This window comes from Numida meleagris, chromosome 20 (genome assembly GCF_002078875.1).
Source record: "Numida meleagris isolate 19003 breed g44 Domestic line chromosome 20, NumMel1.0, whole genome shotgun sequence".
In the NCBI taxonomy this organism is placed as follows: domain Eukaryota; kingdom Metazoa; phylum Chordata; class Aves; order Galliformes; family Numididae; genus Numida; species Numida meleagris.
The window spans coordinates 2,104,710-2,120,771 of NC_034428.1; the positions used below are offsets into that span (position 1 = coordinate 2,104,710).

The 16,062-nt window shown below is 44.2% G+C and overlaps 1 protein-coding gene and 1 long non-coding RNA gene across 11 annotated transcripts; one reads left to right on the top strand and one right to left on the bottom strand.

Annotated features, from left to right (window-relative positions):
- Nucleotides 411–5,771, top strand: LOC110408489. Of its 2 annotated transcripts, none has more exons than XR_002444365.1 (2): nucleotides 411–1,677; nucleotides 5,259–5,771. It is a non-coding gene; the product is annotated as an uncharacterized LOC110408489 (long non-coding RNA). The 2 variants fall into 2 exon arrangements; XR_002444366.1 differs by having other exon boundaries at nucleotides 5,262–5,771.
- MMP23B (matrix metallopeptidase 23B) lies at nucleotides 2,165–15,971 on the bottom strand. 9 transcript variants are annotated; one of them, XM_021417239.1, is made up of 10 exons: nucleotides 15,606–15,971; nucleotides 15,270–15,376; nucleotides 10,487–13,374; nucleotides 7,458–7,603; nucleotides 7,124–7,263; nucleotides 6,067–6,234; nucleotides 4,906–5,070; nucleotides 4,456–4,566; nucleotides 3,435–3,561; nucleotides 2,165–2,728 (listed from the first exon to the last, which is right to left on the bottom strand). In XM_021417239.1, the coding sequence occupies exons 3-10, from the start codon at nucleotides 10,628–10,630 to the stop codon at nucleotides 2,554–2,556; spliced, it is 1,176 nt and encodes a 391-aa protein (XP_021272914.1). In that variant the 5' UTR covers nucleotides 10,631–13,374; nucleotides 15,270–15,376; nucleotides 15,606–15,971; the 3' UTR covers nucleotides 2,165–2,553. The 9 variants fall into 9 exon arrangements, with proteins under 9 accessions (XP_021272914.1, XP_021272912.1, XP_021272913.1 ...); XM_021417237.1 differs by having other exon boundaries at nucleotides 10,487–15,376; XM_021417238.1 differs by having other exon boundaries at nucleotides 10,487–10,734; nucleotides 11,705–15,971.

Consider the following 16,062-nt stretch of genomic DNA (forward strand, 5'->3'; position numbering starts at 1 on the left):
TGGAAGTACTAGAATTGTAGATTTTCAAAGCTGTTTTTTCTGTGTGTGTGGAGATGAAGTACTATTTTCTCATGAGGCCTGGCTGTGTTGGACTGATGGAGAAACAGTTTTGCTGCTGGTTTGTGAACTGTAGCACAAATGGTTTTAGCAAGGTTCCTCTATGCTGGGTAGAGGTGAAGAGCAGAAGCTTATTTATTTGTACTAAAGTATATGAGAAGTGAAAGTGGACAAAAAAGCTGGAACACTTTACCAGTAATGATGTTTAACTTCTTGAACAAGTGCATTGTACCCAATTGCAAAGCATTTGTTCCAACGTGGGCTAACAAATCTGGACTTGTGACTCTGCCAGGAGTTGTTAGTTATTGTCTGATTAAAAGTAAGCTAAGCAAAGGCAAGTAAAGAGAAAATATTTTCAGGACTGTTTCACCAGGAACAGTGCTATAGAATTCAATTACTTTGAAATTGTGTCATCTTAAATAACTGATTTCAACCATGGAAAATCTGCACAGATAAATCTTTTAGAAGAACATGGAAGTTCCAGTGCATAAGTGTGCGGTGGGAGCATGGGGTTGTTGTAGGTTAGGTATTTATTTTGTTGTTGGCTTACTGTGATATTTATTTCTATAAAATCAAAGTGTACTCCAAGAGAAAGTGAGTTTTGTTGCTTACCTTGAGGGTATCAGCAAGTCTGTGAGGTGTTTTCCATACCAGCAAATCTAATTGTAAGCAAATGGAAGCTGGCATGCAGTGGTCCTGGGCAGGAGATGGAGAGAGCTTAATTTTTTTGGTTGGCTTCCTTACAGAAATTCCTCTCCTTTTTTTCCCTGAGTTCCTTGAAGATTCTGCTGGGTTAGCCTTGAAATTGCAGCCAGAACAGATGCTCACACCGGCGTGCTGGGCCGTGCCATTTGTGTCCCTGGAATACTGGAGGGATTGCAGAGCTGTCTCGTGGCCTGGTGTCTTAAATTGCAACTTCTCTCCTTGGTTTCTTTTTCCGCCGGCCTTGAGGTCAGCAGCCAGTTTTTGAAGGTGACTTCTTCCAGGACATTCTTGTGGCAAAGCAGGTCCTTAGCTATCGAGCTCCAGCATGGACACTGCCTGGCAGAAGCACTGGGCAAGAGGAGAGCGCTACGAGATCGATGGAGGTAAATGGGATTTGGAGAAATTGTACGAAGTTCAGTAATCATAAATGATACGTTTACAAAACTGTTAAGTTGTGAAATGAAGGACTTTGGATCTGCCCTAGGACTAAGCATCTTCGCAGCTGAAGTGCTGACATCCCCTTGTGATAGCTGTTGAAGGCTATGATGATCGGCTCATTGTTCTTGTTCCTCTTTCCCCAAATCCCAAGGACAGAGCTGCTTTAAGATGCTTGGATCCAGGTGGTGTTGCACTGGTCTGTTAAATGGAGATGCACAGAGTTCGTGCTTGATGTCTGCCAGTAAAAGTAGTCATTGCAATTGTACCAGACAAACTGTTCTTATCGGTTTCTTACTTGTGCCCTTGTGCTTTTGCTGTCCTAGTACAGAGATCTTCCTAGAATGCTGACCTATACTGCAATGCATGAGATGCTTAAGGTAGGAAGAAACGTGTTTGAAGACAACAACTAAAAATGGATGAACCTAAGCAGAGAATGATGTAGGCTGCTTTAATACCGGACAAGGATCTTTCTTTGAGGTACTCATTAAATATAATGACAGTCAGGGTTTGTAACTGCACAAGTGAATTCCCTCCTGATAGATGTTTGAGTGCACTGGGCTTTGCCTGGAAAACAAATGCTATTTCTCTCTTGGATGTGGCACATCCACCTCACCTGTAAGTGACTGGGTGTCATGATGGAAATGATCTTACCTCTGTTGAAGGGGTCAAGAAGCTTACTGATCAGACACCGAAAGGACGAGTTAGGAGGAGCTGCAGATGGAAGTAGACAGTATACTGGGCTAAGATTACACAGATAATAAATACACACCACAGGAAAGAGGTTGGGGGGTGGAAGGGAGATGTTCTGTGCCTAGCTGAACTGAGTATGTCAAAATGTGAAATGGAGTAATGTGGGTTTGTTGTGACCCTACATCATCCTTCTGACAACTACAAGAACAAATAATTTTTTTTAAAACGTTCTGGTAGAACCACATATCATGATATAAAAAAGATAAAAAACCACTTACAGCGCATTTACTGGTCATTCTCTTTCCTCAATACCTCTGATTCCATTGCAATATAGCTGAGGCATCAGTCTGTTCATCCATTTGTTTGCTGAAGGGTTATGTTCTTGTTTTTCACTGATCCAGGTTAACTGCAAAATCCTACATTTGATTTTTTTAAATCTTTTTTGTTTTAATTCTCTGTACAGCGCATGCTTGATGAATTCTTTACCTTTAAAACTAATTTGGAAAAGTTCATTTTTCCAGTAACAAAGTCCCAGAGTCTCTCTTGCTCAAGGTATGGAAGCAGCTGATTTAGGAGTTCCTTTGCACTACTAGAGTTTAAATACAAAATGCTAAAGAAACATTGTCAATTTGAAACAGAGAAGTTCTCGTTCCAGAGCCCTTGTTAATGTCTCAGTCTGATCCTCCAGGAATAAGTGGTCAAGATTCTTTCTTTTTTCTTTACTATACAAGTGTAAGTTCCTTCATTAATTGCATTTGCAATGATGCTCATGTGATCCTCATTTAAGGATAAGTAACCTGGATATGAGTATTCCAGAAGCTCCTTATCTTTATACCAGCTGTCATAAGAAAAATAATAGAAATTAAACTATAAAATATCCAGTACAGTGCAGCATGTGTTAGTGGTCCTTCTCTCTGCTGTTAAGCTGCGCTTGAGTTAGCTGCACTGCAGCACAGATGGACTTAGTAAAATTTAACCTCATTTTTGTCTGTTTCACATAGATGGTGGCAGTTACAGTAGGGTGTTCTATCCTGACTAATTGAGGAGTTTGAATCTTACTGAAAACAAATGGGAATTGGGGTCCTGAGTCAAAAGTAACCCCTGGACTTGGACATACTTCTCTCAAGTTTAGATACATCTAGAATTAACATGCTCGTTATTAAGAATTAACTGTGAATTGAATGGGTAAATTTAAGACAGTAGGTTTTTGCAGAATATGGCCCAGGGACTTGGACACTGTGGTAAGAATTATCCTTATGCTATATCTGTGTATTGGATTTTATCTTTTTTCTGCTGAGCTTACCCCTGATAGTTCTGCTTCTGAAATAAATGCTTCACAGTGTTATAAACAGTATTTGCACCTTCCCTTCCCACAGTTAGCCAGCAACCCCTCCTTCTACTCAAGAGTGCCAAATGAAAGACAGCCACGTGCTCCAAAAGCTGAAATGCACTCTTGTTTTGTCAGACTTCCTTATTCTTACTTCTTTGGGGTATTTATGCTGCAAAGTGTTCTAAAAGACTGGAATAAATGACAGAGCACTTACTAAACTTTGCCTTTCTTATGGATGATCTTCTGGCCACAGCGGAAGGTGACATTCCTGCCTTCAGAAACAGTCTTGGTTTTTGTCCTTGGTGGTGGCAGAGTAGGAGGAACTGTTGGAAACGGGAATTCTATCCACCAGAAAAAGAAAGTGTGATAGTTAGCAGATCCCATTGTCAAGCTTCAGTCATCCCATAACACTTTCACAGGATCATGTTCTAACCTAAGGAATCTTAAAGTTATTTATTAAAAATGCCTCCCATTGAGCAGTTCTAGGATGCACATTTGTTATACTTGCATACGAACAATCTTGTTGCATGTAAACTGACAGCAATGGATGAAAATCAACTTGCACACTTCATGTAGGTGGAGGAATAGAAGTTCAGTTTATGAACAGACTCCTACAGTATCTGGATTTGTAGCTACTTGTCTGCATTTTTGCTTTCATCTGGCCTAAAAAATACCTCTGCACTGGAAAGGGAAGTACTAGTTATATAGTGCATCTTCTTCAGGACAGCAGGCATTTATCTGAAGCTGTATTCCACAGCTGTAGTAATATGAGGTGATGGTGCATCAGTCCCTTACCTGAATTCACAAAACTGAGAGACTAGGTAAGGTGATCAACATACTTGATCTCCTTTTCTGCAGAGCAGCTCAAGTCCAGCTGTGCCCGAGATTTCATTTGTCTAGTTCTTGTCCCATCCCTGCAGCAGGTACTGTACTGCATCTCTTATCTCTGAATTTGACACATCAGTATCTCATGTCCTCAGCTGGGTCCAAAAGGGAAGCAGTTTGAGGCACATGGAGTGTTGTGTTCAGAAACTCCCAATCCTTGGCTCAGTTAAACTAGGCAAGAATGGGACAGCTTCATGTTCTAGTCCACAAATAATGAAAGAAAAGCTGAGTCCATTTCCAAGCCTTTGATTTAGCTCAGGTGTAAGGGGTATCCCTGCAGCAAAGGCTGCTTAGCTTCACCTCCCCCCTTTTGCAAAACCCACCAACATCCCAGATGAGAAGTTAGGTACCATAGCAGAAGTCACAGGTGAATGGACAGTGCTTTTTCATCAACTTCTCGCGTTTCTCGCAGAAACCTTTTCGCGCCCACAGTGGGCACATAAACAATCTGTCTTTGCATCCTGAAACAGAAGGAGACAAGGTCCTCTGAGAAACAAATCACATTGTTCAACATAAATGGTAGTGCTGAGACGAGAAGGAACCTAAAATTGGGAGTATAGTAGAACGGGATGCCAGTACTAGAAGAACAGAGCTGGACACTGTGCTACTCCCATGCAGGACCTTTCCATTTTGCATAAAAAGGAATAAGATTCCTCCTGAGCTTGGCTCGCTGGCTTCAAACTCTTGTCCCACCAAACACTGAGTATCTAATACTGCAAGAGCTCCACAGGACCTGACTGGCACTTCAGACAAATGTTCTTTGTAAAGAGGAGCCCAGAGTACAACGCTCATTTCCGTACCGTAAAGTCTGTGAATTCCCCAGACTTCATCTTGAGAGATGGTCTTTTTCCCAGTCAAAGTAGCATTGATGTGCATGAGAGCATTTGGGTTTTGGGAGTGCATGAGTCCTAAGGCATGTCCTATTTCGTGAGCTGCTACGTGTACCAGATCTGTAAGCCAAACACCTGGAAGAAAAATGGAAAAAAGCTAACTGTGGGGAAGTACATTTGCTAATCCCAGTGTAAAGCCAGAAGAAGAATTTTAGCACTTGGAAGGTGTGGTCTTATCAAAGGTTGCCAGTTTTAACTTCCCTGTAGCTATTTGGGAGTAAACAGTCAAGAAATTATTTATCTGTGCTTCTAATTTCAAACAGCAGCTCTTGCCAGACTCAGAAGATGCTCTGAAGGATGGATGATTGAAGCATGGAGCAAGTTCCCCCAGCTACTCCGGGCAGCTTTCTGCTGTTTTGTTCCCACAGCCCCGAGCTGTAACTGGAAACGACGGGGATGAGATTGCTCGCTAGAACGCTCCAGTCTGAAAAAGCCTCCGACTGACTTTTGCCTACAGGGTTGAACTGACGTTTCTCAGCAGTACCCCGAAGCCCGCTTCCAGCAGAGATGGATTTTAACTGAAGGATGACTCACAAGAGGAGCTGTTACTGACACCTACCCTGATATCTTGCATAAGTGTAGGCCACAGGAATAGCATGCAATTCCTGTGTTAAATCCAACTGCTTATGGGAAGAAAGCATCTGGAGGGTGCGGGTTGCATACGTGCTTAATTTATCAGTACAATGAACAAGAATCCTTGGTGGATTTTTTTTGGCTCTTAAAGAGTTCTGTTAAACCTCACTGACGTGACTTGGAAGAACAATCATTTCATTCTACTTTGTTTCCAAATTTCTTTAAGCCAGTAGCTGAGCTAGTTCAGCTCAGTTAGAAGCAGTCGTTAATAACAAGTATTAATAGTCAGCCTCACACTCGCCTGCCTTCTGAAGCCAGAAGTGCTATTGCTGTTTTACAGAGGTGGCTGCACTGCATGCAAATCAACTCCATAGCTCTCTCCATGTATAAGAATGGAGTCATGCTGCCATGAGAGAGAATCAGGGGTAGAACTGGCACTTGGGACTAAGATAGAAATCCTACTGGCATTATTAACATTCTCCCAGAGACATATCTTACCTTTTTTCCAGCTGAACCGGGTATTTCCTAATATCCAGTATTCATGGTCATCAAAATGGATTTCCCCGTTGGGTGGGAAGAAGGCATGGGCAAGTTCCCCCGTTGTTCCATCAAAGCAGTGGTGAATGAGAGACTCCAGACAGTCTGTGTGATTGATAGAGTAGAAGCCTGCGAAAAAGGAAGCAGATTTAGTATATCTCACAGGGTAAGCCCCTCCAGGACAGACATCTGTAATCTTGTGGTTTACTAACAAATCTCTTGCTGTATCCCACATGTTTTCCAACTTAGATACACAACAGGAAAAAAAAAAAAAAAGAATGCAAAGCAATTGTAAGGAGCAAGGGCTGTGATGCAGACTAGAGTCAGCTCCACAGAGACCTTGGGTTTAGAGCTGTCTCAATGCACACAAACTAATCTGCTTTTCAGAGAAGAACGCTGAGCACTTTTTGCAACATCACAAGGAAACTTCGGGGTGTTTTTTTTGAGTGAAGCTGGACACTGAGATGATAAGGTCAGAACGTAATCGTTGGACTGTGAGGTGATAACCCCAGAATGCAATCACTCAAATTTTAAACGCAAATAAATGGAGAGCCACAGAGTTGCAGCTGCTTGCTGTCCTTTTGCTAGCATCACAATAGCTTCACTGCGGCCACTGGAATGGGGCCACCTGGAGCTCACAGTGGCCGCAGGACAGGCCCCTGACGGCACATCATGTGCTGGAAAGCAGTGTCATGCAACAGCAGACTGAAGAGCAAGTTGCGAAACAATGGAAAATGTGCTCATTATTTCAGTATTGTGGCCATCTGCACAAGAAATAATTATTGCACACAGGCCATAAATCCCAGGAAGAATTTACATCTGGGTTTGAGACTGAGCAGATAAGACCTCAGCACTAACATTCTTCTAGGCTTGAGAAAGTCAGGAGGTTACTACTGTATAGTGATAGGGGAGGGCAGAAGGAAGGGGAGGAGTAAAGACAGCGCTTCAACCACCCAACAGAAGGGAGCCAGGCAGCACACACAGCAGTCCTGCGGTGCAGGAGGCCGTGCAGCCTCACCTATTTTCAGGTCACTAGGTACGTGGCGTGGCACTTCTCTGAAGCTGAATGGTGAAACTTCACTCCACATTCGGAATGCAGCTGCTAGTCCCTTGCGCGTGTCCCTGGCGTTGATGAGGTTTCTTGGGAAGGACAGGATTCTGTAGGAACACAGAATAACATCAGGAAAATGCTGTTCCCACCCCAGACATCATTTGAACGCTCTCTAGGCTGCATCAGACAATCAACCACTTTAGAGTGGTTTTAGGTGCTATCCAGTCACTTACAAAAGGATTAACAATATTATGGTTGATAACCATGCCCACAGCAAAAAAAGCTCAATGCAAGTCCATACTTGTAGGTCAGGTTGAAGTGGTCCCATTTCAGGTGGCCAGGCGTGATCGTGTATCGCTTTCTCCGTGCTGGAGGCCGAGGTGGGAAGGCTGGGCTGTGCAGAGCAGAGGCACTCACTTCACGAAGCCCAGGTGATGTGGTATCTTCCTTAAAAGAAAAAACAGGAGGTTGAAAAAGGTGGGAGAGACTGCAGGACTGAACAGTGTACCAGTGAAACTAGCAGGTATGGGGCATCCGGAGGCTGGGGAGCACAACCAGTGCTCCCTCAAAGGTCCAGGAGACAAGACTTGGCAAAGCGTGCCTGCTCTGAGCGTGCTGAACAGAATGAAGGCAGAGCCAAAGAGGGGCAGGACTGTGAGGAGTTCCCGGGGCACTCCTGAGTGCTGGAGCACAGAGATCAGTCCGTGGATTCCCTGAAGCTGTTGCATAACTCCAGAACTGGGCACTGCTGCCACTCCTCTCCTCTTGGAGTGCAGCACAGGCAGAGCAGAAATGAGGCCTCGGCAGCTTCTGGCCACAGTCAGGGCTGCAGCTCTTCCTGAAAAGCTCTCATTTCCTTTTCACTTTGCTATTGCTCTCCAGCTTAACCACAGAAGAAATGAAATACTGAATAAATGCGTCAAACAGGCAACTCTTTGTGCTGAGAGCGCTTTATAGAGCTGGACTGTGAACCTGAAATGCCTTCAAAGTAAACTGGAGCCCTGGAAACCCTGGAGTGTGTTAAAAGCCATCGCTTTTGGTGACATGCCTGACACAAACTATACAAGTCTTTTAGTCCTGAGGAGCAGAGGTAAAAGAACGGGACCCAGTAAGCATCTCTGGAAGTTTACCTGCTCTGCTTCCCCTTTGCAGCAGTAAGACACTGACAGTCTCTGGCTCATCTTTGCTCCAGAGGCACCATGGCAAGCACGAAGCAGGATGTACAGTGGCTGTGTTACAAAAGCAACACCAGTCTGAGTTTGCTGAACCTCACAGCACATTCTACAGAAGGCAAGTTGTCTTCATTTCACACATGGAACAGCTGAAGCTTTGAGAGGCAAAATAGCATATCCCTGGCCTATGGCAAACCAATGGCAAGGACAAGAAGCAACAGCTGCCAGATGCTGCTCAAAACGCTCCATGACTGCAGTGCTGACTGGTAAAGGGCTGAGGGACTGCATCCCAACAGGAGACTGCAACAGGAAACCAGTCTCCTCTGCTCACGTCTGAGCTGCACAATTGCAACAGACACCAACATACACAGAGGCAGATACAGCCAGCATCCCTCTTCTGCATTATTCACCAGGTGCAGTCAGGCCTCCATTAATTTACTTTGTTGAGTTGTAATAAATGTAATTCTCTCCTTCTGATGCAGTTCCCCTCCAAAACTAAACAGTAACATAACTGTGACTTACATCCAACTTAATAAGAGCCCTGAAGATGTGATACGGGTGAGGGATGCTCGAATCACATATTCAGCAGGAAGGGTAAAACCACTTAAAAGAATATTATTCCTTTTTATAAAATTGAAAGCTAAAATGAAGCTAGAAGTGAACATTAAGATCAGCTTCTGAGTGTCCCAGTTCCACCTGAATTCCAGTCTGTCCCAGTATATCTTACTAATGAACAGACCTTGAAGGACAGTAACTGTCACCTAACAGTTTCTCTAAGTCCAGCATTAACTCCCAGTTTAGGTCTTACACCATGAGCCCAGCCTATGGAGTTCCTAGGAACCTCAGCTGCCACAGCAAGCAGAATCTATGCATGCCACACCACAGCAGGCTGGGAGGAACTCAGGATAGCTATAGCTCTGATGGAGCTTGGTTGTCTGCAAGCTATACCTCTTAGGATCCCTTGCAAAAAGGGACTCAAATAAACATAAACCTTGCCTTGACAGTTACTTACATCTTGGTTAGATTGCTGCCTGAACTCATCACTCTTCTAAAAAGGAACACACACGCACATATTTGATATCCCCGCTCCCCTCCCAAGCTCCTGAGAATCAGGTCCTTTCCCTACCTGACTTTCCTGAACTGCAGCTCCAGCTGGATCTCCTGCAATAGCCAGCAAAGCCACCACGGGGAATATGCATAGGAATCCCACAACGGTTCTATAGCCATTGCTTTTCTTATTGTCCTCTGAGAGGAAGCTCTTCTTTCTGTCAGCAGAAAGTTGTTCTATTTGATCCATGTTGCTCTTTAACACTTTTTAGAGGAGATGAGACAGATACTCAGACATTCCCTTCGCAGAATGCATTGGTAATCCTTTTGCTCACAGATGCATCTGGAGCATTTCTGAGGAGTCCTGCAGTTACTGCCAAAGCTGTGCAGAACCACTAGTTTCAAAAAGCTCGCTCTCTCACTCAAAAAAAAAAAAGAAAAAAAAAAAAGAAAGCAGACTTTACATTAAGCCGCTTTCCAATGTGCCAAAGATTCTCTCGGCCTCTGCCAAGTCGTATCAGATTACTGCAGCTGAAGGTTGGGCTGGCAGAGGAAAAGCAGCAAAGTGAAACAAGCTGGGATGGCCATGAACTCTCCTCTTTAACCGACTGTATAATCAACAGAGAACAAATCTGCAGTTGTCAGCTTTATGTAATGAAAAAAATTGGGGGAGGGGGCAGAAAAAAGGAATCCAGAAGCCAGCATCACGCGCGTGGAATGCCTGATCAGGGATGCTTCATGGTAGAGGAGCTGTCATTTGTCAGAGGCTGTCCTGAGGAGCAGAATGAAAAATGAGATGCTGTGCAAGAGCAGGCGTGCTTTCTGCACTCAGGAAGTTTTGGTCAGGGAGTTTACAAACTCAGATAAAAGTGAACATCAATTCCTCATCCATGGCACTTGGCAATCGACTCCTGCAAATCCCTTGTGTACTCGGGAGCTACCTAACGAGGGGTTATGATGCTGAGACCGACAGATGTTTCAGAATCACGCTGATTTGGGGGACCTCAGCTTGAGCACCCCAGACAAACGCTTGGAGAAGCACGCAGCGAGTGCCTCTGCCTTCTGTAAGGTTAGTAAGAGTCAGAGCTGCTTGAAAAAGATCTCAGCTTACCTTATGCTCTGTCACATACGCCCTCTCCTCTCGCCAGAGCGTCTGAGCATTTTGCCTCACATCAGCCTTGAAGTGGGGTTGGATCATTATTATACTGCTGTTATTATATACTGCTATTATCTGCATCTTATAGGCTAAGACCATAGCACTGCTTCCCTGAGGTCAAGCATGGAATCTTGCTGAGCTGGAACCTGAAGCCAGGTCTCCCAAGCACCCAGTTAGTGCCTTACTGCTTCTGATGACGACACCTGAGGATTAGAACACAGATTGAGAACTCACACAACCATGTACCCTGAGGGACCTAAGAATTTCCTTTGTCTCACTGTAAAGGAAGCACGATATTTTTATAAAGTAGATGTCTCGGTTCAGACCTCCCCCAGAAGTTAGGATCTAGAACTTTAATAGAAGTACATTCTTGAGAGTCTCATTTCTGAAGCCTCTTTCAGATGCTTCCTAGGAGCCACTGTTGCTCCATGCAAAGGGCACGAGGGCAGTGCAAACTCTGGCTCTTCCAAGAGCTGAAAATATTCTCCATGATTTATCAGGCAGCCTGACCCCTGAAAGGACTACTTTTATTCAAGAGCGGAAAAGCACTGCTGTGACTTTAGAGTTCTCCTGAATCTTGCTAGTCCCAGGTCCTCAAGTATGGATATTTGGTTTGGACTGCAGGCAAGAACTGTCAGCCTGACTATATTTGGTCAGAAAAAACATTCCTGGCTTTCTTTTCTGCACAGTGTCTAAATGCAGTGGAACACATTACAGTGTGAGGAAATCCATATGGTGTAATGGGGAACAAGAGAGGAAGGCAAGGGACAGAACAGGCTTTGGTTTATCTCCATGCTGTCAGAAGCAGCAACAAGGACCTAGATATCATTGTTTAGAAAGCTGGGATTTTCTACACAATCAAGGATGACAATCTTAAGATCTCTGCATGCAATAATGTCACACAAAAAAGCCATTTCTAGGTGGCTGTCAAAAGGGAACAAATGTTGCAAAAAACCCACAACAGTCAGCTAGAGACCCCAAAGGAGCAGATAATTTGCACAACACACCACATTTCCCTTGTTAAGGCACTGCAGTCTCAGTTTACTCTTCAATCTCAGTTGCTGTGATAGTGCATTTTATCCAGCACTGGAACAAAGTGCTCCCACCAGCTTCCCCTCTCCTCAACAGAGAGCTCCTACACAGGGGTGGGGAAGACAGAAGGAAGGACCTTACCACGTCTGGTGACTTGGACCGAGAGCTCCACTGTTTCATCTCCAGGGCACGGGTCCAAACCCAGGCCACAGGCAGGGGAGGGGGGAATGCACACAGCTGAATGTGATTTACCACATATTGGCTCCTTGGTGGCCCATGTGAAAAGAATTAGCGAATCCTCATATAGCTCTGATTTTAAAAAGAACTTAAATATTTATCCCTTCATCTCACAACTCGGAAAAAGAAATTCCTGCGTGGTTCCTGTGGGAATGGCAGTTAGAAGTTGTACTTTTTCAGCAGGTCACAAGCTAGAAAGGGCTGTATCTGCTGTAGCAGGAAGCAATGCTCCCCAGGGAGGAGAAGAATGAGAATGCTCTTTTAGTCCCCAGGTATTCACCTTCTTTCTATCGCGCAGCCCCTTGCAATCAGCTGATATTCCTAGAAAAATCCATGCTCTGCTGAATAGCGAATGAGCTGAAAACAAGGGCTTGCTCCAGCTGGCAAAGGAAACGGAATACTTTGCTCAAGTGTCAATCTGAAGCTGCAGCTTTCAGAAGTGCCTGAGCTGGCCCGACCCCGCGTTACCAAAGAGACGTGGTCTTGACCCCAGTTAGGAGCTCAGCATCCCAGGCTTGGCCAGGTAGTGATTAGAACTCCAAGAAGGAAATGAAAGAGAATTTTTTCTTGATGTACAGACAATAGAGTGCGTCCATAAAGGAATAAGAATTACTTCCCTGGGCTGTGGGGGTATTTCTCTTGTTGCCCTTTGGTAGGCTACGTTCATCAGTTGTAATCCATTTGTGGATGGAGCCATCTTCTTCAAATCATGGGAACAGAACAGACTAGTGGGAAGAAGATAAAAAAAAGTGATGGGTTATTTTCATGACTGTCTTTAGACAAGCTCTCTCCTTCCCTCTACTCCCACAGTCTGATGCTGTCTGTAAAATGTGGAGTTCTGGCCACGCTTCCAAAGGATGTGCTTTAGAAACTCTGAAAGAGATACTTTTGCACTGCAATACAGAAGCAGTACAGGGGAGGGAATGGAGGAAAAAGCTCTAGACCATGAAGTCCTGAACTCAGGGTGAAAATGCCACCCAAAGACTGAAAACCACATTGGAAAAGTAAATTATAAACAGACAGCCTTGACAAAAGCAATCAGCAACAAATCCCCACAACTGAGTTCGGTTTTGGCACTAGTAGGAGGAAAGGGCATCTGTACCAGAAAAAAACAGCACCGTTATTTCACGGGTAAAGGAAGAGTTTGCAAAGGGAGGGCTAATTAACACTGAAGACTTAAGAGATAACCCTGCTCCACTGCAAGGAATTTCCCTTATCTAGACAGGCCTGGGAATCCAGTCTTCCAGGCACTGATGCAGTGCTTCACATACTGCTGCAGATATTAATGATGTTTCCAGAAAAGGAACCTTTTGACCATGCTGTGAGTTTTCCATTCTGTGAAGCTCCCTGGGAGGGGCGTGGAATTCCTTACCCTTGGTGTAACAATGCAGCACTCAGTGCAGAGTACCTCCATGGCACTCTAACTCCCACCCTACCTGGAGAAAGAAGCCTCCTCTGAGGGATAACAGCGTGCTCTTTTCTGCAGCGATTACAAACCCCAGTGTTCTGCTTGACAGGATAACCCAAGGGCAATTCATGTCAGGGATGGCAAGGGAACATCCACCTTTCTTTAACTGCAAAAAAGAAGGTGATTTTAAAATACTTTATGAAATGGGAAGAGTCCCCCAGCACTGGCTGCACTAAGAGTTTGCTCCAGTTTTAGCCAAGTCAACCAGTTCCACTGAATAAACCTGTTGTCTGCTCAGATGGAAGCTATCCCCAGTGGCTGTTTGTATTAGTTCAGAACATATTAAACCTGTGCAAAAGGAAACACTGCAAATACAGTTCTACTTGGCTGTATCATGGCAGCGTTGATAAATGGGGTAGAACCCCCAGATTTTACAAAGCGTAAGAACGAGTAGAGGGCTTATGCTCCCTGCAAGCTCGTGTCCTTACTTTGCCCAGAATAATGGCAGGTTTACAAAATCAATTTTCCATGAAAATCCAGCTGCATGAAAAGCCTGCTCATGAGACCAGCTGCCAACTCAAATACCAGTCTCCCAGCTGGATTAGCACGCTACCTGCCAGGAAAAAATTAAGTGACAGCGTGCACAAAAAAAGTAAGAAAATAAAAGTGGTCAAATTTGTTATGAAGCATTTCCTGAGGCTTCGCTAAAAAGGAATAAATAGGGAGAACAGCACATCAACTCCTCTGTATTCTAAAGGAAGCAAATAAATTATTCAATCATAGGAAACTGACTGAGAAAAAACATCTTCATTTAGAGACTAACCAGAAATAGCTATCCAGAGCAAAAAAGTGAATTGTGTCCATTTGAAAATGATGGCCAAGACTGCATAAAGCCATTAGATATTTTCTAAAAGGGTCCACGCTAAGAGACCCAATCAAAGGAAAAAGATACTGATACAGCACTGTGATGGAAAACCTTGAGAAACTGAGACTTGATTCATTACACCTTGCTCTGAAACAGTCAACAATCATGGATTATAGCATGCAGTTTTCCCCTACTGCCCAAAGAGAGAGAACATTTTGCAAATTTGGTAATTTTCACAGCCAGAGCTCTCAGAACTGATCACCAAACGTTGCAGTGGATTCAAGTAATCCTAGGAATACTGTTACCAGTTTCAGTGTCATGAGAAGCCTGCGTTCACACTGACCCTGAATACTGCAGAAAAAACTGCAACCAGAAGAGCCCATTTAATGGAAAGAAAAAACATCTCCTGCTTTTGTAGGTCAGTTGAGAAATGTGAGCTGACATTTCAGTTAGGAGGATTACATAAAGCCCATTAGTTTTAGCATTAACCTGTCTCAGCTGCTGCCCCGTGTTTAAAGTTTTAAACCAGACTCAGCAAGATCTTTCCTTTTCTGAACCAACACTGCTGCAAGGTACAGAGCTCCACTTTGGGAGGTGGCAGAAAACCCACGGAAAACATGGAGCTCCCCATCTAATTTCCCAAAGACCTTTCACTCTTATTTGTGAGAGATCAATTGTTAAGAAACATCGCGCAAAGTTCTCCAGGCTGAATAGCTAACAGCTGTATTTGTCTTTTGCTTTTTAAAGGAGCATTTACTATTGCTGTGCCATCTCCATGCCTCTTTCAACCCGCTGCTGTCCTGCGACCAGTAAGAACACCAACTGGTAGCACGATGCCAAAAGGCAGCAATGCCTTTCTCCCATCTTACCCCTTTCCCTCTTCCTTCATAATCTCAGTCTAGATTCTTGGCTCCTTTCTTGCCTACTACAGATCTCTCTTCTCATGCTTCAGATTTAAGCCTGTACTAGAGCAGAGGAACTATTTTGCAGACCGGGATGATGGGACAGATGACACAAGTTAGCAACACATCAAGTAACCATTTCACCCAGCTGGCCACACGTCACTTTGATCCTGGCCCAACGTAGCCAGGCTTACAAGGAAAGACAAAGCAGCAGAACCCTCTCCTCCCCTCCAGAACCTCAGCCTCCCCCAGAGCTGAACCTGCCATGGGGGTACAGCCTGCCCAAGCACATACCTGGCACATGCAGGCACCTGTTTGCCTTCTGCTTCCCTCTTGTTGCTGCGAGCCCACTGCCTATCTTGTTTCTTCTCTGTCACGGTGCAGCAATTCCCTTCTTCTCACTGGGAAAATGAAAGGGTCAAAACGTTGCTTAACAGCTCAAACTCCTGCTCCTTGGGCACCAAAAGAAATCAAAGCAGAAACAGTAAAATGAAAGACTGTAATCCTAACCTCAAAGCTATGTTTACAAACAATTTCTGTATTCTTTCAGCAGGCATAGCGTGCTGTGCAAAACTGACTTAGCATTACAACGACATTTTAAAACAGAGAAAAGAAAATATCTCTATTTACTGTGCAACTTAGAAGTCAGAATCTGCTGTCTTCCTACAGAGCCGCGCTCAGACTGCACATTAGGAAAAGCTTTGTTATCCTGAGGGTGGTCAAGCCGTGGTACAGGATTCCTGGTGAGCTGGTTGACATCCCACGCCTGCCAGTGTTCCAGAGGCATTTCAACAATGCCCTTAATAATGGGCTTCAACTTTTGGCATTAACGAAGCGGCCCGGCAGTTGGACTCTATGATCTTTGAAGATCTCTCCCAACTGAACCATTCTAAGATTCTTTTCCTTTAAGGGGAATAAACACTCAGAAGCCTCTCCATCAAGTTTCCAAAGAAGTTTAAAAAAAAAAAAAAAAGGAAACGCTCCCTGCTGCATTTTCCTGAACACACTGACATATTTAAGTGTAAGAAATAAGAGTAACACAACAAACATTGAACAGTGTCCACCTCTGTGCCCTCCTCCTGCAGTG